The sequence below is a fragment of the Grus americana genome, chromosome 2, assembly GCF_028858705.1.
Source record: "Grus americana isolate bGruAme1 chromosome 2, bGruAme1.mat, whole genome shotgun sequence".
Lineage (NCBI taxonomy): Eukaryota > Metazoa > Chordata > Aves > Gruiformes > Gruidae > Grus > Grus americana.
Window position 1 is genome coordinate 120317495 of NC_072853.1, and position 24522 is coordinate 120342016.

Here is a 24522-nt window from a genome sequence, read left to right on the forward strand (position 1 = left end):
CTGTAAATTATACCAGCTTCCCAACTTTCTCTTCTGAGGGCAGAGAATGTGGATTTTGTCTTGTGCTGTAAGCAAGGAGTATATTTACATGTCTACAATTGTGGCCTCCAATTTTCATTTTGTTGTGATGCAATAAAGTATTTTAAAGAGCATGTCTGAAACTTTATTTACTTGGCAAGAGGTCAGTCTGTTTTATTTTTTTATCTGTGGAACCAAATGTTTATCAGGTTTCTGTATGAATCATGCAATGTGTTAGGGAACATTTTGCACCAGTGTTTTATTTTAGATGTCTTTATTATAAAGTTTGATGTGTTAAATTTTCCAAAGGTATTTTAAGTCCAGGAAAAGGGCTTTTTCCCCAAAAATTTCCAAATTTAACATGCATATCTTTGTAGATATAACTCTATGTGACCATGTATCTACCTATATAAAATCCACTAATTCTGATACTTTTGTTAACTAAGTAAATGTGAGTATTCTGGTGTATTTCAGGTGTTCGGAGGCAGGGTTACTAATACGTGTACCCTTAGGATGTAAATACTTCAAGAGGATAAAATCTAGGTGACTATATTATTCTTGTCTCAATGGGTGGAGAGAAGGTTGAGCGTTTGGTTCACCTCCCCATTCACCAAACAGCAGGAGTGAGGCAGCTGTGAGACTCAGGCTGGTACAGTCAGGGGAGTCCTCCTCCAAAATCGAAAGGCAAAGGATTGCAGATCGGAGTCATGTATCCTATTGTTTCATTCACTACTAGTCATTCCCCACTTAGTGCTATAAAGGCAGAGGGGACTACTGTCTAAAAAATTTTTGATGATGACCCATACAGTGCCTTCAGTTGAAAGTGGCCTTCTCAGCGTTAATGTCCAAGTCACTATCTTAAGGGTTATGTGTAAGCCATCTAGAAATAATAAGGGTGACTCATTCATTTTGATGTGGCCGTGGGTTTTGTGGTCATATACAGGGAAAAACAGAGTGTACTTGGACATATCCTTGCAGGCAATTTTGCAGACCTTACTTTGATAGGGACCAACTCTTACTGGACTGTTTACTTAGGTTTATTCTAATTTAGCCTTGTGAAAAAAGGCATAGAATAACCACAAGTTTTGTAATGGGTAGACATACAATTATGTCTGGTTTTTTTCTTCTTCGTGGGTATTGCTAACATGCTTAAATATGTCTCTGCGTGCTAGCTCATTTTTGTATGAAACGTTCAGAACTGCAGCAAAAACTGTACTTTAAAAAAGGAGGAGGAAATTAAATGTGTGAGATTAGCCTGATATAATTTTGAGGGTTCAGTTTCTGCAGACAAAAACCCAGGAAATTCAAAGCTTAGCCTGAGCTGTAGTCCATCAATCAAACTTTTGTGGAAGAATAACGCTAGTAATCATAGAAAGCACAAAAAGATGTGAGATATAGTAAGAGTGCAAGTCTTAATAATTCTGACCCATAACTGTATTCTAAATGCATGTTTTTGTATTTAATTTCCTGAGGAAAGTATTAAGGATGATGAATAGGAGAGGAAAATATTTCATGGACAGTTAGTTAATTGATGGGGCAGCTTTCAAAGCAAAAATAGTTCAACACCCCACAGATTTGACTACTCTCAAAAGCTGAATGGTGTAATTACACATCGTATTCTACAATATCTCACTTTAATCTCGTACCAATGTTTTTAAAAATATATACAATTACTTTTTAAAGGAAAACTTATAAAAGGAGTCTTTTTACTTCAGTAAAATCAGTGAAATACTTCAGTCATTTTTGAGTCATGGGGACTAGAAGCTGATATACTAACATACTACAGTGTTACTACATGTGTTCACCCAATTCAAGGGATGACTAATTGCCAGTTTAAAAGAAGATAGTTTACAAACGTAATTATGTTCTTGGTGAGGAACAAAGTATCTTTCATTCTTCATGACACTTTGAAAGAGAAGGATTAAGATCAAATATAATGAACTCTGCCACTTTGTATTTGAAATTAAAGATTCTGAATTGAATCGGTATTGCCTTGAAATGGATCACATTTTTTCTGATATGTGAATTGATTTGTGGGTTAAGCAAGCTACAGGAGCAGATGTTATTAAATTCCAAAGAAACTGAAAAGAAAAAGCTTCAAGACAAGAAGGTATATTCAGGAAAATTTACTACAACCATTCAAACAAATCTTAATAGCATTTATGGTACAATATTCAGTATTTCATTTATAACGCTCTTCTGAATATATTTTATGTTAAGTATAACACTGTTCAATTCTACAATTAAAGCATATGGGGCAGGTTGTAATTGGCAGACCAGTTAAGAAAGAAAACATTAGGCTCTGACCTTGATGTGTTTGTAACAGCCTGGAGAAATTGCTTAATTCTTGTGACCAGGAGTGTTGTGAAGGAGACTTGTGTACCAGCACGCTACAGAAAAGTTTAAGATTCAAAATATGTCTTTAATGAACGTTACATAATTTTCCATGCAGTTAGCAAATTAGATTGTATCAGTTTAGCTCTCTTTATGAGCTGCTCCAAACAGAAGAGGAGGTGATTATGTTAATGAAGAAAAGAGGAAATTTAATAAATATTCATAATGATGTGAAATTTGTTTTTATGCTAATCTATTATTTTTAACTGGGCTACCTTCCATGTTGTTCTTTTCCTGATAGTCTATTTCTTTCTTTCTTTTTTTTTTTCCCACTTTCTATCTAGGACTGGCTCATCACATCTGTAATCTCCTAATAGAAACTGTGGCTCTGTACTTGGAGGCAGATGATAAAAGCAGCACGAAGACAGCAAATGCATTGCTTCTGTCCTTGCTTGACATTTTGCACTGTATGCTGATGTATACAGCAAACATTGTGCGCCAGACTTTACAGGTACGAAATTTATTTCCTGAGGTCATCGCCATCTTAAACAATTTTTTAAATAACTTTCTGTTATCCTAATAATGAATTCCTACTCTTCTGATTTTATTGAAGTTTTAGTTTGGTGGAAAGAGAAGAGCATGTGTATTCAACTGCGTATCACTGTTTCATGTAGTTACTTGGCTAGACTATCCATACTAGCCTCGCTATATGCTGGAAACACAGATCCTAGCTGACTCTTTTGTTTCTGTACTCCATAAATAACTTAATTTAATATTTTCCTAGTGATAGTTCAAAGCATTTTTCTTCCATTCATTTTAAAATAAAAAGATTACACCATAAAACCCAGTATATTTTTTATTATAAATCACACGTAATTGAAAAATATATATAACCTCTGCATGTGCACTGATAAAAGTATTTCCTCTCTTACGCTGATCAATTTGTCTTCCAAGTTTCTGTTTGAACCACTGCAAATGATGGCACTGGTAGGACTTCCTCTTCCAGTGAAGACTTCCTCCTCAAAAATGGAGCACAAAAAGATGCTATGCAAAGAAATTGCATATAACGCATTAAATGCTTTTTCTTGTTTTGTTTTTGTCTTTTTTTTTTTTGGACATGACGTTAAGCTAGCAATATTTGCTTTGTTTTTAACTGATCTGCCAAATTTCTAAGTCATCTGGAAGTAACTTCTGTTTAGGCTTCTGTTTAGGCTGCAAACACCACTACTTATTCTTTATGTTAGGTTTTTGATGTTCTTGGGATTATCCACTGGAAAACAGAGAAGCCTATTAGATACAATATATCTGGAAGACAGAGATTCAAAAGATTGCAGTGAGGTTGTATTGAATTTCGGGACATGGCTTCTTTATTCTGAAAAGGTCCTCCTCTGTTGGGTTTTTTGTTTGTTTTGTTTTTGTTTAAGAAGGTTTAATGTATGAAGTGGGTGTTGAAAATTGAGCTTTTTGTATTTTTTTTTTCTGCACAGATTTACATAATCAGTTGTGTTATCCACCAGATATTTCACTGAGAGGTGGTGTTTTTTTGTTTTGGTTTGGGGTTTGTTGGGGTTTTTTTCAGTTTTTGGAAGAAACTTAATTTAGAACTGATGGTACAATACCTTGTCTTTTTCGAGTCCTCTAATAGCAGGTTCTGTAATGCATTTCAAATTTTGTAGGCTAATTGCTGATTGTCATATTGTTGGCAGCACTCCATGTAATCACAGGGAGCTAAATTCTGTACTTATGCTCCATACAGCAGTGGTGAGGCCAATTATACTGGAGGACACATAAAGAGAGAGAATCTTGCACATGGATTGGTAATATTAGTGAAACTGATGATTTTTATTTAGATCCAAAATTAAATCTATACATTCAAAGCCAAATTCTATTCTGGTTTTACGTGAATACTTTAGCTGATCAATGCACTAAAACTCCAGCTCCAGTTTTGTCCATCTCTAGTCAAAGTAATCTGCTTTGCTCTGGAAGGCCAATGGGTAAAAAGAAGCAGCTGGAAACCTGAGTTTTGAAGCATAGCTCTGCCCTCTACCCCTTTAAAACTAATTTTACAGTGGTGTTACTTGCCTTGGCATACTTGTCTTGACAATACTCATCACAAGGACTGTGGGGGTTCTACAGCTACCTCAGTAGACTTGCCCTATTGAATGATGGCCATAAGTTGATGACTGCTATTTGCCATGCAGCTACATAATATTCCACTGTCCACGTGTCACTAAATGCATCACTGCAGTGATAACAAATATTCTTGGACTATTTTTATAGGGAACTTCTGGATAAGATATCTTCTAAACCAACTTGAAATAGAGAATCAAATTTTCTCATATTATCCATTTTTGAGGCTTAAGTTGACTTTTACAAATGGTACTACTTCCTTATCCAGCTACATAGGCAAAACATGACACCACTTTTCCTTTGCATTCCAGTACTTTATGCTGAATGTGCTGATAACTGTATCCAGCTTCATTCAAGAGTTTGCTCTCTATGGTCCACAAGTACTTGTGTTTTGATACAAATGTTCAGATTAATTTGCATATCTGTTTTGGAGCAGTTTCATCATCTCATGTTCCACAGGTGATCCACAGCAGCTGAAAGTAATTTGCAATTTTGATTTGAGAAGTGGATGCGATTTAGTGACTTAATGTAGATTTAAGCATGGTGTAGTGTGTATCCTTCATATACATATGTAAAGTATGATTCCTTTAGTGATGTTGTTCATTCTCTTTCCAAAGACACTGAAGATATAAGTTAAAGTAAGTAGTCAAACATCACTGATGGAGGATGTCTTTCTTCTCATCCAAGCACTAACCAGAAAAAAATGTAAATTTTGCTGAAGTGAAGGTGGCTCACTTCCCTTTCTTGATTAATATAAACATTCCATTATTTCTTTTTGTCTTCTCTGCACTGTGTCTTTTTGCCCTTCTTGGACCTCAGCATTCCAGGTCATTGTAGCGAGCCTCAGTGAGGGACATACCAATGTGTCTTATTACCTGGAGAAGCAGCTCTTCAGATATCTTATTTCAAAATTCTCTCCAGAAGAAAGGCATTATCGAACTCATCAATATCAACAGCGGAGCTTCAGCAGTAGTGTCTCTTGACTCAGGGGACGTGCTCCTGTGATCACTTAACCAAATGAAAATCCTCAAGTATTACACTTGGATGATGGTTTTAGGATTGAGCTATCAATGAAACACAATACAAAATGGTTTTTAAATGTCTTCTTTAGACAAAATATTTACATTTTCCTCTAGCAGCGAGACTGTACAGGGTCATGGTCCAAAGCTGCTGCGAGATAATGAAGTTAAATGAAAAATCTTGCAAGTAGACCTTTCTGGTATCCTGGGGCGAGGATGGGGCATAAATAGCTTTGACTAGGATGGCAGTGTGTTTTGATGAGGGGGAATGACTATGGTCAGAATTACAAGTAGTAACAGATCATATCACAGACTTTGGTCCATTAAGGATTTTATTATTCCTATTTTTAAAATAAATTATTATAATATATTCTGAATATTTCAGGATACAAAGTGAGTCACAAGGGCGAAATTTGACATTATTGCTGAGAATCCTAACTTTTCAGTCACTTTGATTATTTTGTTTTGAGTTGCACTTAGAAGTGTTCCTGATAAAGAAAAAAAATTGTTGAAATATTAAAATAGGCACATCATGTTGAAAGAGAATACAAATACATGAAACATTTATGGCTGTAGAGATATCTTTTGCGTATACAGTTTATAACATTTTACTGAAGAAATGTCATGTAGGTCAGTATTTTCAGCCTGTGCAGAACGGGCATGGCAGCATGAGTCCCTTTTGCTTTGTGCTCATTGTTACAGACACAGGGAACGTAACTGCTCGTTGGGAGCCCAGGAATACTTAACTAGAAGAGAGTGCACAAGTCTCCTTCAAACTTCCATTCAAACTTCGACCACCTAATGGACCTAATTTGTTTCTTATAACGGAACAGTCACCAAGGCTGCTTTTTATTTTTTTCTCATCTTATTAAGGCACAGAAGTCTGGCACAGGAGGGGACACGCAGGCTGCTGAAGACCTTCTGCTTATCAATAAACCCCTGACGGACCTAATTAGCCTGCTTATTCAACTGGTGAGAAATTGCTTGTTTGTAAGCCTTTTGGAATGTCGCTGAAATTGGAATTATTCAACTGAATTCAGCATCTTAGAGCTCTGTTTTCTAGTTTGTCATTGTTTATAAGCTTCCACCTAGTATGAAGGAAGGACTCTAACAATTTTTAAGAAATTATAAGTCACAGTGACTTGCAGGTTACCAGTGATGTCAGAGTAAGTCTGTCCCAAGCGTCAGTTCGGATACCTATGTATAGCCAAATTTTAGCCCTTTAGAATGGACTAGTGATCACTGCATAGAGAAAGGATGGTATTCAAAATTTGAAACAACAAGTACTGCTAGCATTAGAAAAAAAGTCAGTAAACTTAAAATCAGTTTGCAGTGAGTGATGCCTTTTAATATTATTTTCTTGGTTTTTGAGCCTTCTGAGTTTTTCTCAAGGGTTTAGTTTTATTTTAAGATGACCCTGAGGGATTTACGAGTGGGAATGGTCCCTGGTGATCTGTAAACATCTTTGAAGTCTGTCTGTTTCAAGTCAGTCTTTTCCAGGGTTTACTAGATGTCACAGCGCTGCATTGAAATCTCCGCAGAGTGCTGTATTGTGGCCCTGATGCATCCCATCAGCTCAACCCCTATCGTACTCTGCCAGAGATTTGTAATGGCTCTGTGTGCAATAGCTTGTAGTAGAGGAACGCTTCTTGAGCAGGACAGGGTGTTTAGAGGCTGCCTCAGCCTTTTATTCAACATAAAGCCATTAAAATGGTATGTGAGAATTTCCCTGTGGCGTATCGCACTACCCTTTCCAGGTTATTTCAGTTGGAAGCATTTCAGATTCACTGTGTTCTCTTCCAGACCCAATTCTTTTGTTTGTTTTTCATTTAAATGTAGGTTTTCAGATGTATTGTGATAGGAATACCTGTGGCCCTTTTACTATCTTTAGCACTGTCTGTCATCTTCTATTTTGGGGGAGAGCGTGATTCCTTTTTTATTAATTTTTGGCCTTATACTTGTTGCTAGGTCCTCCTTTGATGGGTTTATTTTAACCAGCTATTGACAAAGGCTTTTTGGAAGTGTTCACTGAATGACCTAAAACAAAGTGACTGAATTTCAACTACATAATATTTCATCTTTATCAATTCTTTTAATTTATTTTCCATTAACTTTTTCAATCACTATATATGATAAATAGTAAGACATGAAGAGATGCAAATGTTCCTTTAAAGTGAAGCTAGTCATAAATTTAAATTCCATTAACTCTCTAAAGAACAGAAAATTAGAGGCCAAGCTTTACTCAGCCTATACCACCTGGAAGTCTTTTATAAGTTTTTAATTAAAGGATAGGATTATTGTGTAGTTAGCATGTACTGATTAGATTCTGACTTGCCCTTGTATTTCAGAAGCATGGCTGCAAATTACCACTAGGTTTTGCTTTGTTCTGTGTTTCTACAGATTCTGGTATGTTTAAAATGCTTATTTAAAATCTGCTAATTTTAACATATGGGCAAAGAGTAAAGACCATTGGTGCTGCTGCTTTTTTTTGTACATATTTTTGGTTTTGAATTTTGTTAAAGATTTTGTAAAAGTGAGGGCTTTTTTCTTGCAATGTGTATGTGTTGTTCTTTGCATACGTGTGCTTGATTGGACATACGAAAGTTAGTTCAGCTAGGCTTGTTAAATTTTATATCCTTTACCCATTGCTGTATTCAACAACCCTGTTAAGGTCGGGAGAGTTTGAACAGAATAATAATTCTAACATTTAGGATCCACTTATTTAAAATGTTTTATGCTCTAAATTCTTTAAATGGGACTGGATTCTTTGTGAAGTCTAGTGGGTGTCTCAAGATGTATATGCTCCCTACCCCTCAAAAAGACTCAGGCCTACCTAAGCTTAAGTTCTGTGGAGCTGCCAACAGTGGTTCTCTGTATTCATTGAGCTGTGTGGCTGCATAACCCTTTATTACTGTTTTGAGGCATTCAGTTCCTTGTGAACTTTATTTTCCGTAGATAATGGAAGTCTTAAATTCTGAACTAACCATCACTTTAAGATACTGAGTTAAAATTATTTTCTCTGGTTTGCTATTTTTACCTGTCTTACCATATTTATAGTTTATTATGTAACTTTGAATAATTGCTTTCCTCATTGATATGTATATCCCTCAAGTAGATGATTGTTCCATGCCTCATTGACTTGTCTATTTATTTTCCTCAAGTTGTACATGTTTATCTTTCTTAATAATTCCTCAAAAATGAATGTGAATTAAACTTGAAAATGTAAAAGACTTAGAATCATTTTTTCCCTTCTATAATTATGACTCAGTCTATCACTTAGGGCATAGCAAAGCAAGTGTAGGAAACCTAGATTGCATGTAAATGAAATTTCAGAGTTTTTAAGCACACGAAAGAAGAAATAATTACAAATTCTGTCATGCAGAAAACACTGCAAATATGGAGAATTCAATAGTTAATCCCATGATCAGTCTGCCCTTAATTGATCAACAAGAGGAAAATAAATCGAGCATTTAGTCTTCTGCTTGACAGCTTTGTGTTTAAAAGTTAGTTACACTTAGATTTTTTGTGTAATGTTTCTCCACTTGAACATAAATGTAATTTGATTATTATACTGAAACTTGCAGAATTATAGAAGATATAAAATACCTTCTACTTTTTGATGTATGTTATACTGAACAAAAAAAAAAAAAGAATGTTGACTTACTTTTGAAATCACTTCAGTGTGGATTTTCAGAAACTTTCAGAAATCTTGCCAGTACCTATAAAAAGGAATTTCATTTCTCTGTAGGTCCTAGATTTAAGCCCTAGGTGTAGATCCTCCAGTCTTTTCTGCAGCCTACCAGAGTGCTGGGAGAGAATTTTTCTTGTCTTTTGGTGCTAGGCTTCTTCTTTATAATATTACTGTTTAAATCTGTAGTTGGTTACTGTGCTCTCTATATTATTGTTGAAAGACCAGTTAATCATGTGCAAACATGAAAAAGACAAATATGAAGCCTCAGTGCACATGGATGAATGAGATGATCTCCTCTAGGTCCTTTCTGTATCTACATTGCACTGGCTCTAAGGCTGTGCCCTGACTTCAGTTTCAGAGCACGTGAAGGTGTTTGCCAATGAATAATGAAAATGACTGCAGAAGAATGATAACCCTGTAGAATGTTGAATTTTATTTCACACTTCTTAGGAATACGGACAGTTCTGCAGTCTAAGTGGCAAGACATACGTTTATTTCCTGTATTGTATAATGTATTGTTGTTATTGTACTTGAAATGTTATCTGCAAATTATATTTGAAGAATTCTCTTCTACAGCTGCCCTAAAAACCCCAAAAAACCTCGACCAAACAAAAAACAAACCACAAAAAAACCCCAAACAAAAACACATCAGAGGAAATGAGAATAGATTGTCACAAGCACAGAATTTCAGAATAGGGATTTAGTTTCTCAGCAATTAGGCTAGCTTAAAATGAAAATACATTGGTTTTTAAAATATTTTCCCTTAGGTAGGAGGACGACAATTTTGCTCTAAGCCAAAATATAATATTTTATTTTTTCATTTAAAACTGTGCATATTTACTAATAAGAATAGCATAGTAAAGTTAGCAGATTTAATAATGATGTTTTGCTTTTACATTTTGTTTAATGTTTGCAAAATCATCTTCCATATTGTTCCCAATGGTGCTTCCTTTACAGCCCATTCTGTAATCACATTACTGATCTAATGAACATCTATCTCTTATTGTAATAAACTCTCTTTGTGTATAACCTCATTAATGCACTGAAATAGTGTCCCCTCCGGGTAATCCAGACAGTTTCATTGTAGCTCTAAAATTAGATGCTGTAACAACTCCAACAGTGTGAAAACTGCCACTTCAGCTCAAATGATCACACGTTTCTTGCAATGGTTTGCAATTCATGAACATACTGCAACTTGGTTCAAAATGAAGGCATTTTTTGACAACAGACTGCAGAAATATAGATGTGTAATAACAACAAACTTCCTGCTCTTCCCCACCTTAACCTTAAATTACACAGAGCAGGTTCCATCTAGAAAGGAAGAGAACTTTGTTATAAGCCTGTTTACAGGAGGTTATAACATGGCCATAAAAATTAAGTAGAAAGTAATACACAATCTTCGTTGCACAAAAGTCTGGTTATGGGGCATTATTTTAAAATTTTGAAGTGAAAAATAAATCTACAATTCTGAGTTAGAGAATGACAAAACTTATGACTTTAGCTGTTCAGTAATTTATTTTAAGGTGCTGGATTTTCTTCAAGCTATACACTAGCCCAGAATATTAACAGCTGCAAGGACGAGTACTAATGTTTCTACCTTGCTGAAGGGCTGAATCCGTAATCCTCTCTCAGACTGATAAAGCAAAAAAAAAAGAGGAAAGACCACTAGAGTTTTTTATGTAATTATGAAATATTAAGGGATAGATATTTTCTTAGAGTTAGAAGTCTAGTTTTTTCATGGGTTTCTCCTCCTCTGAAAGAAGAAAAACTTAAGTAGCTGCTGTCATGAAAAACTATAAATGCATTTCAAAGACTTGAAATACACTTCTTCATATCAAATGGAATTGTTATGATTAGAAAAATAATCAGAACACTGTTCCAGCTGATTAAGAGATGAACCGTCCATCTATATTCATTGTCTAGCAACATGATTCTAGCTTTGCTGTTCTCATTAGACGTGATATACCATTTACTTGAAAGCTGAATTTTCATTCTTTGGTTGTCTATATTAACAGATATTTATTATATTTTCAGTCGTTGCTTTAGTTCATACCAATAATTTTCTTCAGATCCTCCACTCTATAACTGTTAATGAAAGTACTAACACTGACTGACAGCCATTGTTAAATTTCAGATTACTAACTTACGACTTTTGACATTTAAATCATTTCTTGTCGGTAGTGAAGCAGCAAAACAGTGAGAGTTATGGAGAAAAATGCTGATGTGGGTATACTTAAATAGGGACATTGCTGAGAGTTCCTCTTCCACCTTAATTATTGATGGGTTAGACTGTAGGCCAACGATTCTCATCCCCTCCAGAGTAAAGACGGTCTTTCGTATTCCCAGCTTGTTTTCCTGTTCATCCAAGACCTATGCTGTTGCTGTTTTACCCTGCATTTTTCCAGCATGACAGCGACTTGATCCCCAAACTCTAGATAGCACTGAAGCTCAAATAGACTCTGGTGAAGCAGAGGAGCAGAAGAGCCTGAAGACAACAGGCAGTGAAGGCATTCATGATTGAATAGGATGATGTCATGGCTGGCAAGTACTGTGAACCCTGGAGTGATATTGGTGGCTAGGTTTGGAGGATGGTCACCAACAGCTTGATATCATGTGAAGAGCAAGCCTATCTGATGCCAAGACATATTGGATGGAGAGATTCAGGGTCTTCCTTTCTTTTGCTGAGGGACAAAGAACAGTGGCAACAGAGGTTGGGTGTGCCAGGAGAAGATAAGCAAACCCATCGGCCCAAGCCCAGCTCCTCCTCGCCTAGGGCAAAACGTTGCACTGTCTCACTAACTGGGGACTGCTGCTGAAGACAGCCTTCCTTGGGAATAATGCTAGCAGGCTGGACTTGCTCATTTGCTTCCGTGAAAGTCACATACCTTCTTGTGCGAGGAAGAACTGTAAAGGACAGGGTGCTTTATGTATTTCTTCATTCAAGGTTGTTGTAGGGGCAGTCCTCTGCAGAGACTGACACCTTTCCACTCCTCTGATATTTAGTGAATATCTCAGGAAAAGACCTTGGGAACACACTCGCTTCCAAGTATGGCTGTTATGATTACTGATTACGCATAGGATTTTGTGCTTATGGAGCTCAGGAAACCAGCCTCTGCTGCAATCCCAGGGCAAGGACGTATCTGTCCAAACATTCACTGTGGGTTTTTTTTTTTTTTTTTATTTTCGTTAGCCCACAAGCAACATTTGAAAATTGAATACACTTGTTCTACTGTGATTTTCTTCAGGGAGTGGTTGATATACCTTGTCTACACTGATCTAGTAACAAACTGTAAGTTAGAGTGCTGCTTTTAAAAGGGATAAGAGAGATACATTAAAGTAGTAATTTTTCTTTTCTTTATATAATAGCATTTTTTTCAGTGAAGGAAATACAAGTCGCCTCAAAGCCTCCAGTGAGATCAGTGGAATTTTTTTTGACTTGATAAGGATTGAAGATATAAATGGAGCTGTAAAGCTGTTACTATTTGTAGCTTTTCCTCCTTTTTAGCCTTGCTATTTATGTTGATGATGTTATTAGATAATTCTGGATGTTGGAAAGGAAACAATCAAATAGGTGGCATTTAGATTGGAATGAAGAAAAACCATACAGCAAAACTGTGGAAGAAATACCTGCTGTGGTCCTGTCACTTGCATGGCATTAGGTCAAATAGAATGTGATATGTCTTGGGGCTATGTATTCAGAGCTTACATCTCAGTTCAGTCTGTTTTAAACAGCCAGCTCTATGAAGCTAATGGAAAACAGGATTGTATTTGCATGCAGATCCCTGGGGAATTGCTTCTTGAATATTTAAGGAGTGTATGTCTGATGATATGTTCCCAGATTGTTTGAAAGTAACTGTATGGGTTTTCCTTAAAATGAAAAAATTTGGGAAGTTCAGACTGCAGATTAAATAAGTAATCATGATTGAAATGTTTGGGCATATTATATAAGTAGTTGGACAGATTATATAAATTATTTCCTTTTTATTGTCAGTGAGGATAGTCTGTTAACTGTACTTTAATCTAGATTCTTTGTATTTAAAAAGAATTTTGGAATTAAAAAACTGAGTAGGAGTGATGAGGTGTTTTTACAGTTCTATACCTTATTGGTTAAGACTACTACTGGTATATTTTGTTCAGTTCATAGATTGTAAGGCCAGGAAAGGCTATTGTAATCGTTTAGTCTAGGATCTTATGTAACACCAGTCATAGGATTTTCCTGAATTAATTCCTCATTATAGTAAAAGGTTTTCTTATTTTTTTAGAAAAAAAAAAAAATTGTGATGTATAAATTGCCTGTGATAGAGAATCTGTCTCAGTTCTAAGGAAGTTGTTTCAGCGGTTAATCTTATTAAAGAAAGAAAAAAGGAAATCAAAGTATTGTCTTCTTCCTTCTATTCTGAACTGCTTTACCTAAAGTTTTGAGGTATCATCTATTACCAGTCCTTTTCAGGTAAAGGAATTAACCTATCCTCAGACTGCTTTTTCTCACCTGTAACCAAGAGAATATGATCAAGTGCCCTTTAACCCTCCCTTTGATAAGCTATAGACATTGAATTCCTTCAGTCCTTTGCTGTTATTTTGTCCCATCTGTCATCCTCTTGCCTGCTCCCAAGAAACATCTACAAATTTTTCCCACTAGCTTTCATGAACTGTCTGCACTAAAACTAGGCATTGTGTTCCTGTTGTTGTTCCAACAGTACCAAATACAAGCATAATGTAAAATCTCTCTTCATTCTTTCCAGACTGTACGTTCAAGAAAGATATAAATTATTTTGATAGCAGAGTTATACTACCAGAAGCTCATTTGAAGATGATTATTAGCCATGCCCCCAAATTTTTTTCCATAATTTTGCTTCCCAGGAGAGCGTTTTTCTATTCCATTGCTAGGGCCTGCTCCAGTGTCTGCTCTTCAAAGGAGTGCAGAAAAACTGGAATTCAGGAAAATGTTTAAAATCTGCAAAATGTACCTACTAATGTGACTACTTAAAATCCATTAAATAGCTAGATAGCCTGTACTCTACCTCAACCAGAAGCCATAGACTTGATTTAGAAATAATTAAATGGAGTTTTATGGTCTGCATTATGTAGAAGATTAGACATCATTGCTATAATGATGCTTTCTGCTATTACTACTTCTATTTAAAGCAAAATACACTGTCTGAAAATAACAGAGTTGGAGCAACATTTTCATGCGTTTATGGATGTTGCTATGGATAGGCTATTTGATAGAACCATAGTGGAGACATTGTTGTACTGCTGCTTAAGAACAGATATATTGTACTTATATTTTCATCACTTTATTAAGCTTAGTTTAATGGAATTTTGTGTCAATCAACTAGAAATTATTCCATCCTGGCACAATGCAAATGTTAATACTCTTCCAAATCCCCAGTGTTATGCAATTTTTCTGAAATTGGAATTTGATTTTTGTTTGTTCAATTTTTGTTCATTTTTAGCTTCCCAGTGAAGATACTGAAATATTTGAGAGTGCCTCATGGTGCTTATCATTGCTGGTTCAGCTGTATGGAGGGAACAGTCAGGAGAGTATGTCTCCAGAAAACATGGACAGCTTTGCTGAAGTACTGAAGTCCAAAAAAGATACACGACAACTGAAGCTTTTGTTGAGAATTATAAAGAGACTGGTGAGTTGGCTTCTAAATATTTTAAAAGTCCATATGTTTCTTTTATATCATTGGATAATTTTTTGGCTGTTTTTTTCCTCTTAAAGTAAAAAAAGAGTATAAAATAATTTTGAAAACAAAATACGTGAAGTTAAATTTCATGTCTTTAAATTTCAGTTAACTTCTCTGGAGAAGATAGCCTTCTACAATTAAAACCTCTTACAAAATGATTGTTGGATTTCTCCACTTTCAGTTAACTGTTCAGCTATTTAAATAACTTGTGTTATTTATATATTTGTTTAGTACTTCAGCTTTATGAAGTATCGGAACAATTTTCTGAATGCCTTCTCAAAGAACTAACCTTGTAGCATTAAATAGCTGTTCAGAAACACAGTGCTCGATTTCATGGTAAATAAAATGCCATATTGTACTTGAAATAGGTTTGTGCGTAGACTGTTGACTCCTCGTTCTCACCAAGCGATACGGACCACTTCCGCTGTGAAGTGGTTGTGATGTAGAATGCCAATCACTGCGAATTGTGCAGGGGACTTAGTCTGGTGATCTTACTGATGGGTAGGGGTTTCAATTCTGTCATGCTCTGACATGGTGGCATGACAGCAGCGTTGTGTCTTTCAAGTAGGTTAGGTGGAAAACCTTCTGTATCTGTAACATTGTCTCAGATAATAGTATGTTGTTTATCTTGAAGTATCTTGATAACAAGCTTTGCCTGAATTGTCACCTTGCATTGGTTGATTACTTCACTCTTTACAAGAGCAGGAGTTTACAATGAAGAGAGGGTATCTTCACCAGTGTAAGAGGCAGAAGACACTTGAATTTTGAAAGTGCTACTAGAGTAAGGTCATAATCAATGGCAGCAGGAGTCAATCTACTTAAGGAGTTAGGAGGAAGCACTCTTTTTTTGCAGAGCTTTCAGAGCTGTTCCTGTCCTCTTTCTCCTGCCTGCTGTATTTACCTAACAGGAAAGTAAACACCATACCCTTCTTCCCAGTTTTCCTCATCTCTCTTTTATGTCTCTGTAAAAGAAGCATGAATATATAAAATTAAAATGGAAATTATGTTTAAAATTTGTAATTTCTCTCATTCTTGACATTATCTCAGGTTTCACTCCTTTATTTTCTCAAGCTCTTCCTGAAAAGAGAATTCTAGCAAAGTTTTTTTATTTTTTAAGGCACTTCCTATTGACTATTGCTTGTACCTGTGCTTCTCTTTCTGTGTAATTGTTGTGCTGCGTAGAACTGTCCAAAAGCAATAAGAGAAAAAGGCAACAAAGTTTGAGGGAAGGAAAGAGAAATAAGGCTGTAATATATATATATAAAAAATTTGGTTTTAGCATAGCTACAGACTTGTTTCCTTTCCCTCCATTCTGAAGACAGTGGTTCAAAAGTTGACCTAGCATGCAGGATATTTAACATAGAAACTTCTGTTGATTATGTTAAGAGAATAAAGCTATGCTATCACCTTTTGAATCTTGCAAGTTCCTGTACTTTTAGATCTCTCCTTTGTATACCAGTGATACTGGTACTTGTTATTTATAATGTCAGGCATAGATTTTCTGTAATTATTTTAATGAGATCATAGGATTTCTTTTGAAAGCAGGGTTCATAGATAATTTGACAGATTATTTAATAAATCTTACATTATTTCTCTAAACCTTAAAAAGTCCTGTTCAGAGGAGATGATTATCTTGTCAAAATTGTCATAATCACAAAAGATATTGAAATATAATCATATCTATTTAAGAAGTATTCAGCCCACATCAGCTGTTCATGCTGGATTTTGAAGCCTAGAGCAGTGTTGTTCTTTTTTTTTTCTTTTTTTCCTTCTTTTTTTTAAATTACTGAGCAATATTTTAATAGAGGGATCATTAAGTGCACCAGTTTCCATTCCTGCCAATCAGTGCTTGTACAGAGCATCTTTCCAATCTGTGGTCACATTAACTTTGTTGTTACAGGCACAGGTATTATAAGACAGGAATATACAAAAAGAATTCAGTATATTTATGCTACAGCTGCCCTTATAACATGTATTTATGGAAATAAGGAAAAGGCGTAGCAGCATGACTAGTTAATTTCTGTCCAAGTGTTTCATATGACTCCAATGAGCTAATGGAGACAGATGTCTCGGTTTCAGTCTTCAATTTAAAGCATGTCACAGAATTTGTTAATGTACAAGGTGATCTTACCCTGATGAAATGGAAACTTATTTCTACTGTTGTTTTAATGTAATAGTGTTCATTAAGTTTTATCTCCAGTGGCTGGAGGGGTATTTTTTGGACAAAGTTGGTGGTTTGTTTGAAGGGGTTTTTGGTGGGATTTTTTTTTTTTAAAGTCATTTTTCATCAACTTGGACCAGCAAATTGACTGCTGGGCAATATAAACTTCTTTCAACACTTTCTTCACTGATTTTTTGCCCTACAATTTGTTGTATTCATTTATTAAACAGAAATAAAGATATAGGCCAGATTGGGGGGGAAAAATATCTTCCTACAGACTTATTAATGGAATCGCCATGAACAGCCCTTTTAACAGGCTTTATTTTGCTGTAAAAAGAAATCATTAGGGGTGAAAACTAGAAAAAATATGCTTTGAGCTAACTTTTGTAACTATGTAAGTAAGGATCATTTAAAAGCTTTGAAGAGGCAGCATTGACTGTCATCTTTCTGACTTTTTTATAATCGCCTCTTAGCTTTCAAAGCTTTTGGCTCTGTCAGGCCCAGGTTAACCAGTCTTTTTCAAGAATGTTCTCTCACTGGTATTGATATAATGGACAGAAACGGAACAAAATTACTGAATCAAAGAAACAGAGTTTGGTGGATTTGTTTTTTTTTCTCTTCAGCCCTTTTACTGAACTGTCTTGTTGTGGTGGCTTCATCTTGGGTTAGACAATACTGCTATTCAGATATTCTTGCAATTTTTAAGCAGCATTTGTGTAACAGATCAGTGATGCCAGGGGAATGATCTTGTCCCATTCTTTGGTGCTGGGAGCCTCTCCTGCCACCCTTTATGGAAATTGCTATCTTGTCACTTCCTCTTTTCTGTGAATCGTAGAATCATAGAATGGTTTGGGTTGGAAGGGACCTTAAAGATCACCTAGTTCCAAGCCCCCTGCCATGGGCAGGTACACCCTCCGCTAGACCAGGCTGCCCAAAGCCCCATCCAACCTGGCCTTGAACAATTCCAGGGATGGGGCCTCCGCAACCTCTCTGGTCAACCTGTTCCATTGCCTCACCACCCTTACAGTGAAGAATTTCTTCCTAATATCTAATCTAAATCTGCCCTCCTTGAGTTTAAAACCATTACGCATTGTCTTATCACTACATGCCCTTGTAAACAGTCCCTCTCCAGCTTTCTTGGTAGGCACCCTTCAGGTACTGGAAGGCTGCTACAAGGTCTCCCCGGAGCCTTCTCTTCTCCAGGCGGAACAACCCCAGCTCTCTCAGCCTGTCCTCATAGGAGAGGTGCTCCATCCCTCTGATCATCTTTGTGGCCTCCTCTGGACTCACTCCAACAGATCTATGTCTGTCTTGTACGGGGGCCCCCAGAGCTGGATGCAGTACTCCAGGTGGGATCTCACGAGAGCAGAGTAGATGGGGAGAATCACCTCCCTCATCCTGCTGGTCACGCTTCTTTTGATGCAGCCCAGGACACGGTTGGCTTTCTGGGCTGCAAGTGCACACTGCTGGCTCATGTTGAACTTCTTGTCCACCAACACCCCCAAGTGCTTCTCCTCAGGGCTGCTCTCACTCCATTCTCCACTCAGCCTGTATTTGTGCTTGGGATTGCCCCGACCCACATGCAGGACCTTGCACTTGGCCTTGTTGACTCTCATGCAGTTTGCACAGGCCCACCTCTCAAGCCTATCAAGGTCCCTCTGGATGGCATCCCTGCCCTCCAGTGTGTCAACTGCACCACACAGTTTGGTGTCCTTGGCAAAATTGCTGAAGGTGTGCTCAATTGAAGATATACTACATCTTATTACAGTTCAGTAAATCATCTAGATTAAAGTATTTCTTTCCAAAGTGGAAGAAATTTTCATTTGGGAAGCAAATAGTTCAATTTTTGCCTGCTTTACTGAGAGGTTTTTAATTTCTTTTTTCCCCAGAGAAAAAAAATCTACCTGCCATCTCAATTTACCATCTAGTATGTAATGTAAAGGCAAGTGATTATCACCAGAATTTTTATAGCACTGACCAATATCTCCACCGGACACGTAATCACTGTGGGCTTACAGCTGGGTACTGACAAATAAAATGTTTCAGCTTTCAAAACCAGAGAAGACTCATTTTATTCCATCTAGTAATAAGGAAAAATTCCTCTGAGAAAAATGAATAAGCATCAGGCTTTAACAGGCAATTCCGCACTCACTGTGGAGAGTGAACTTTTGTTCTGTGACTTTTACTTTAAGTACTTGTCAGAAAGTACATTTGAATTCTACCTAAATCACACTTTTTCTTCTGATCATCTTTCTAGAACCTAATTTTCGCTAATTTGCCTATTTTAACTGTCAAAAAGTTGTTCATCCTTTATTTGTGAGCAGCTAAGACATTTAGGATGTCACCTGCATGTCAGATACCCTGTGGGGGTTACATATAAGGATTTCTCAAATCGTATTAGGCTGTGTAGCAAAGATGTTAAGGCTAGCATGATAATACTTGAGCTGTTGCAAAGGTCCATAACTTTCATTAATTTCATTGTAGGACGGCTGAACGCTAATTTGCTCTCCCTGCCAGTCTGGGCCACAGCTAAGGCATCATTGGGTACCTGCAGGCAGATTTATTATCCTGTTTTCAGTGAAACAAAGCCTGGGGAACCATTGGTCACTACGTCTGAAATATCATTCAAGTCATCCCTAAGTTTCTGTCATGTAGATTAGTAACCATATCATCCTGCGTTTTATAGAGATGTGCTGAGTTCACATGTTTTGAGTTGACAGCTATGTGTTTGTATATTAAAATATCTGTATATATTTTTACTGTGATAGTTCCCAGATTAGGTCCTCATTATATTAATCACTGATCATGCATTATGAGGAAAGACGTTTAGAGCTTGAAGAGATATACAGCCCGAGTAGCACCAATGTTTGCTTTAGGGTAGCAGTTCTGCAGTCCCTCTGTAAGTCAAGCTTCTTGCTGGAGATTTGCTCCTCAGTAGATTCCCACAAGTACATCTACAGGGAGCTTGCCTCAAAGAAGGTGAAGCAGAATCCCAAGAGATTTTTCAGATAGCTTCCCTTTTACAGATTCAGCGCCACAAGGAGGTGCTTGTGCGGCAATTCCCAGTGGAATCTGCTTTCCCAGTTTTACAAAGCTGTGGGAACCTGTTGGTGTATCTCTGGCCAAGAGAGCACAGCACTCAAATAATCTCAGTTAGCTGGAGAAAAACTTCTTATGCATCTTTCTCCTAATCTGAACCTTTTAAGTGTGCCTTTAATTAATTTCATTAATTACTAAGGTAATCCATAATATTCCATTGCCCTAAGGAATAACTTTATAACAGAGATACTTGTTAGACTGTGAATACAATACTCATTTGTGGGTAGCTGACATGTATAGTCACTATAAACGCACATGTTGTTATATATGTTTTCCTTAAATTACACATCTTTTTTAAAATCCGTGTGACTCTTACGTGACCAATTTCTATCCATCAGTATTAATCTCTTATTTTTACCAAGCCGGCATCCCTCCTTTGTAGACCAGCTTTAGTCTCAGTCTAATAGAGCAATGTCCTTGGGCAGGACAGAGCATTTCATTAAACACAACTTAAGATCCCCCCCAAGAAGAAAGAGCTAATCAGCATTAAGATTACAGTATGCAGACCATAAACAGGACAGGTTTCTCAAAACGCTTTGAAACAAATACATGGGAAGGATAATGCCTCTCCACCGTTCCCGCCATGCAGGGAAGCTCCCTCCGTTTGCACACTCAGACAGGCCTTTGTTTTAGGGTTTTAATGAAATGTGAGAGAGTCCCCAGAGATGAGAGACGGGGAGGCCTCCAGCACCTGCAGTTAAAAAAAAGGTTACAATGTCCCTGATGAATATTAGCAGTCGGCAGGGATATTTGCGAGTCGGAGTCGCTGGGCCAGACCATTCCCTTTGTTCAAGAAGCAATATATTGAGTTTACAGTGAAGAGTTAAGAAAAGCTAGTTTAAACTACTCAGAAGATGAATGCAACTAATCACAACTACTCTAATAGAATTTAAGCAACAATTAAACAATTATTTAAATAGAGCTAGTATAGTATAATTTAAAGAAATTCAGCATTTGGCGGGTGTAATTTTCTTGTGGCACAGCCCCTTTGCTGTACTTTGTTGTTTACTGAACAGAAATTAATCAACATTGGCTCAATTCTGAGTAATTTGGAATTATTATTTCTTTTTTTTAAAATCTCACTTAAGCTGTATTTTGAACTTTGTGTTCAGTTTGTAGCATCATACAGGCTCTACCAAATTCTCATGGAAACGAAATACTGTACTTTCATTATTAAGCCCTGCTAGAAGATTTTATTTTTTTAAGCTTAGTAAAGCATTTTCAGTAGCACTAAGAATGAAAACAATGAGTGTGATTTTTGAATAGTCAAAACTTAATAACATCCCAATTTGCTCTCAGACATTCTATGAGCAATACCAAGTCCTAAAATATGGATTATTTCATTTATAATTATTTACTTCATATTAAGAATAACATAGCTTTTCAAAGAGTGCTTTTTTTACAGTTTTGTATGACAATGTTGTTTGTATGCCTAGTAACACTTAGGACATCCAGATCTGAGAGGGATGCTGTAGTTGATTATCATTCGAGATCCCATGGCATTCTTTATAGTACTATACATGGTTAATTTTAACTTGACTAATTACATTCTGTGTATTGAAATCCAGGACACAAATTTTCACTGTATATGTCTGATAAGAATTTTCATTTTTCTTCTGAAATAGTTAGATACTGTTTCACCTTAGAGGCATGTGCATGTTTATGACCTGTGTGCCTGGTTTATGTAGCTTGTGAAGGGCTAAATTCAGGCTCATTTATACTTTGTGTAAGTCATAGAGAGTTTTCAGGATGCTGAGAAGAATTAGCACTGTCCTTGACTTTATCTTTTTTTGGCATTTGCATCCTATGGTTTCTGCTGGAGGAGATGGAAGAATATTTTGGTATTTAGATTTACACTCTTGGTTAAGAGGCGCTGAAAGAATTTTAATAGGTCTTTTCTGTTTCTTATTAGCCTTCATCTTTGTTTAGCTCTTTGAATTTTACAATATCCTTCTTTCAGTTGCCAAAATTCTTAAGTGCAGCATTTTGAATTTGTATACCGATGGGTTTTTTTCCTAGTACTTATCCTTCTGTCTTATGAAATTAAACAGAACAAGTATCCATGGGTAAGTCTCAGTCACCGATGCAGTCCCTGGAATTCTTATCTTCCCCTATCTTGTCACTTTTGATCCTGTCCAGAAGTTCTGTGGCTGATACCAGATCACAGAAAACTTTGCTATTTTTTGACCAAAGGCACTAGATGGTACAGGAATGTTCTGCTTATTTCTTCTCATAGAAAAGGCAAATATTTAAATCTCGATAAGATTGTCCAGGCTTATAGGATCACTGATTTCTGGCTGCATCAGAATCCTCTTCTGCTGTGTGAATTTTGTACTTCTCTGACTACACTTGCTCTAAATTCCCTTTATGTGGTATAGTTTATATCCCTGTGTATGTGTAACCGTGAACACAATTTATTTTCTTTTTGTATGTGGCTTGAGGTATTCTTAACTCAAAGTGTCAAGAAATTCTTAATAACTGTGAGAATTAAATTTTTATTTTAGTTGGATCTAAGTAGAGATTTTTTTTCAGCTGATCACTGGACTCCACAAGCCTGTTCTATTAAAAATACTAGGTTTCACATAACCTCCGGTAAAATCAGAACGTTAAGTAGAGATGCATAAAGTCATATGACAAGGAATTTTTTATGCAATTAACTTACCAATTTTGGGGATATATAGGAGTTTTTATAGCTTGGAAGCTTTTGATTAAGGAAATATATACTGGGACTTCCAACTTTTGATGTGATTTAGTTCCCACCTTTTTGCAGCTGGTGATACGTCTGGAATATCCATGGTTATCTTAATCTAGAGGTTCTGTTTTGTTTTATGCATTTATACCTCTGCAATGACTAATTTGCCGTCGGTGTTTTTACTGTAACTGTGTAGTTCTTTCTCCATATCAAAGAGAGCACACTGTCCTTCATCTGGTATTTCCACTGCATAGACAAACACCTGCTTTGCTAGCAAATCATATATTGAGTTCTCCCACTCCCAACCCAGAAGTTCAAACGGAGGGCTATTTTAATGGCTTTCCTTCATTTGTCTTCAGTGTTTGTTTGATGCTGACAACTTTCTAATATACAGCTGGGTGGCTCCTACTTTTCCTGCTTTCTGCTTTGTCCTAGCAGCTTTATGTTTAATATTACTCACCTACCCTCATAAGCTACTGTAATGTTTAATGTTTGCAAAATATTTTGTGGTCCTCAGATAAGGAGTAGTAACTATCAACAAAATTTTTTGAAGAGGATCTACCAACGCCAATCAAATAGGATTAAATTATTAAAAATATTTTCTCAGCTTGAATGTTAATACCAGGTTGCACATATTTCTGGGGTCTCTAGCATTAATGGGAGTAGTTGCTGCTTTCGTTATTATTATAACTGAATTGCATTAGTGCCTGTAGACCAGGACCTCACTGTGGTATTCTTAACGCAAGCACAGTAAAAAAATCATTTCTTGCTCCAGAGAACAATCTAGTTTCTTTCCTGTATTCAAAATAAGCTCAAGGAATTGCCTGAAAGTGACTCTTCGAAATAGGATGTAATTTGACACAAAGATGACTATCATGGTTAAAACAGATCCTTCGGCAGTGTTCAGTGCTGTGCAAGCAGGGATGAGAATTTAACCAGTTGCTCCTGATTATTAATATAAAAGTATCTTCATTTTATTCCAAATTTAAATTCTTATGGCCACAGGAGTATTTCAAAAATCCTTCGTCTTCATCTAATCTTCATGTGAGGCCATTACCAGAAACTAAAAGAGCTTTGAAAGATTTTGGTTGCCCATGTTGAAGAAGAGATACAGGTATGCATAGAAACCAAGTTTACAGTGACTTTTTACAAACTCGTATTGCAAACCCTTCAGCAAAACCTCCCTTTTTTATTACATCTATTCTCTTAAACTCAGTCTCCTTGCTGACAAGCTTACTGAGGGTGAAATAGTCCATTACATTTCAGCATGTAAATAAAATTATAACTACCATGTACTGGGAGGAAATCTAATGTAGGAGATAGATTCCTTACTGGAAAGGAGTGGTCCTTCCTTTGACTTCTAAATCACCTCGTAGTGGACAGTCAGAGTAAAAGGTCTTGGCATATCCTCTTCATTAATCCTCAGTGCTCCCTTATTTTCCTTGCCAATGTTTCTATCTATTGATTATTTTTTTTAATATATTTCAAGTTCTGCACTTTCATATGGCATATGATAAACATTAGCTATCTTTCACTTCGTCTAGATCCTTACCCTCTTCATCTTATAAGGCTGGAGCACTGCTGAGAAGCCGGTGTTTTCAAAAATCTTGCCATGAGCAAATCTGCAGGTTACACAGAGCTTGATTTAATAGCCAGTGTGTGGATGCAGATGAACAGGGAATACA

At 36.5% G+C, this 24522-nt stretch overlaps 1 protein-coding gene across 6 annotated transcripts in view; it reads left to right on the top strand.

Moving 5' to 3' along the window:
- Window positions 1-24522, top strand: part of ULK4 (unc-51 like kinase 4) — a 257174-nt gene that overhangs the window by 185126 nt on the left and 47526 nt on the right. For all 6 annotated transcript variants that reach the window (XM_054814066.1, XM_054814067.1, XM_054814068.1 and 3 more), the window contains 3 exons: window positions 2697-2863; window positions 6375-6473; window positions 14649-14834. In XM_054814066.1, coding sequence (XP_054670041.1) covers window positions 2697-2863; window positions 6375-6473; window positions 14649-14834 — 452 coding nt within the window. The remainder of the gene's footprint in view (window positions 1-2696; window positions 2864-6374; window positions 6474-14648; window positions 14835-24522) is intronic.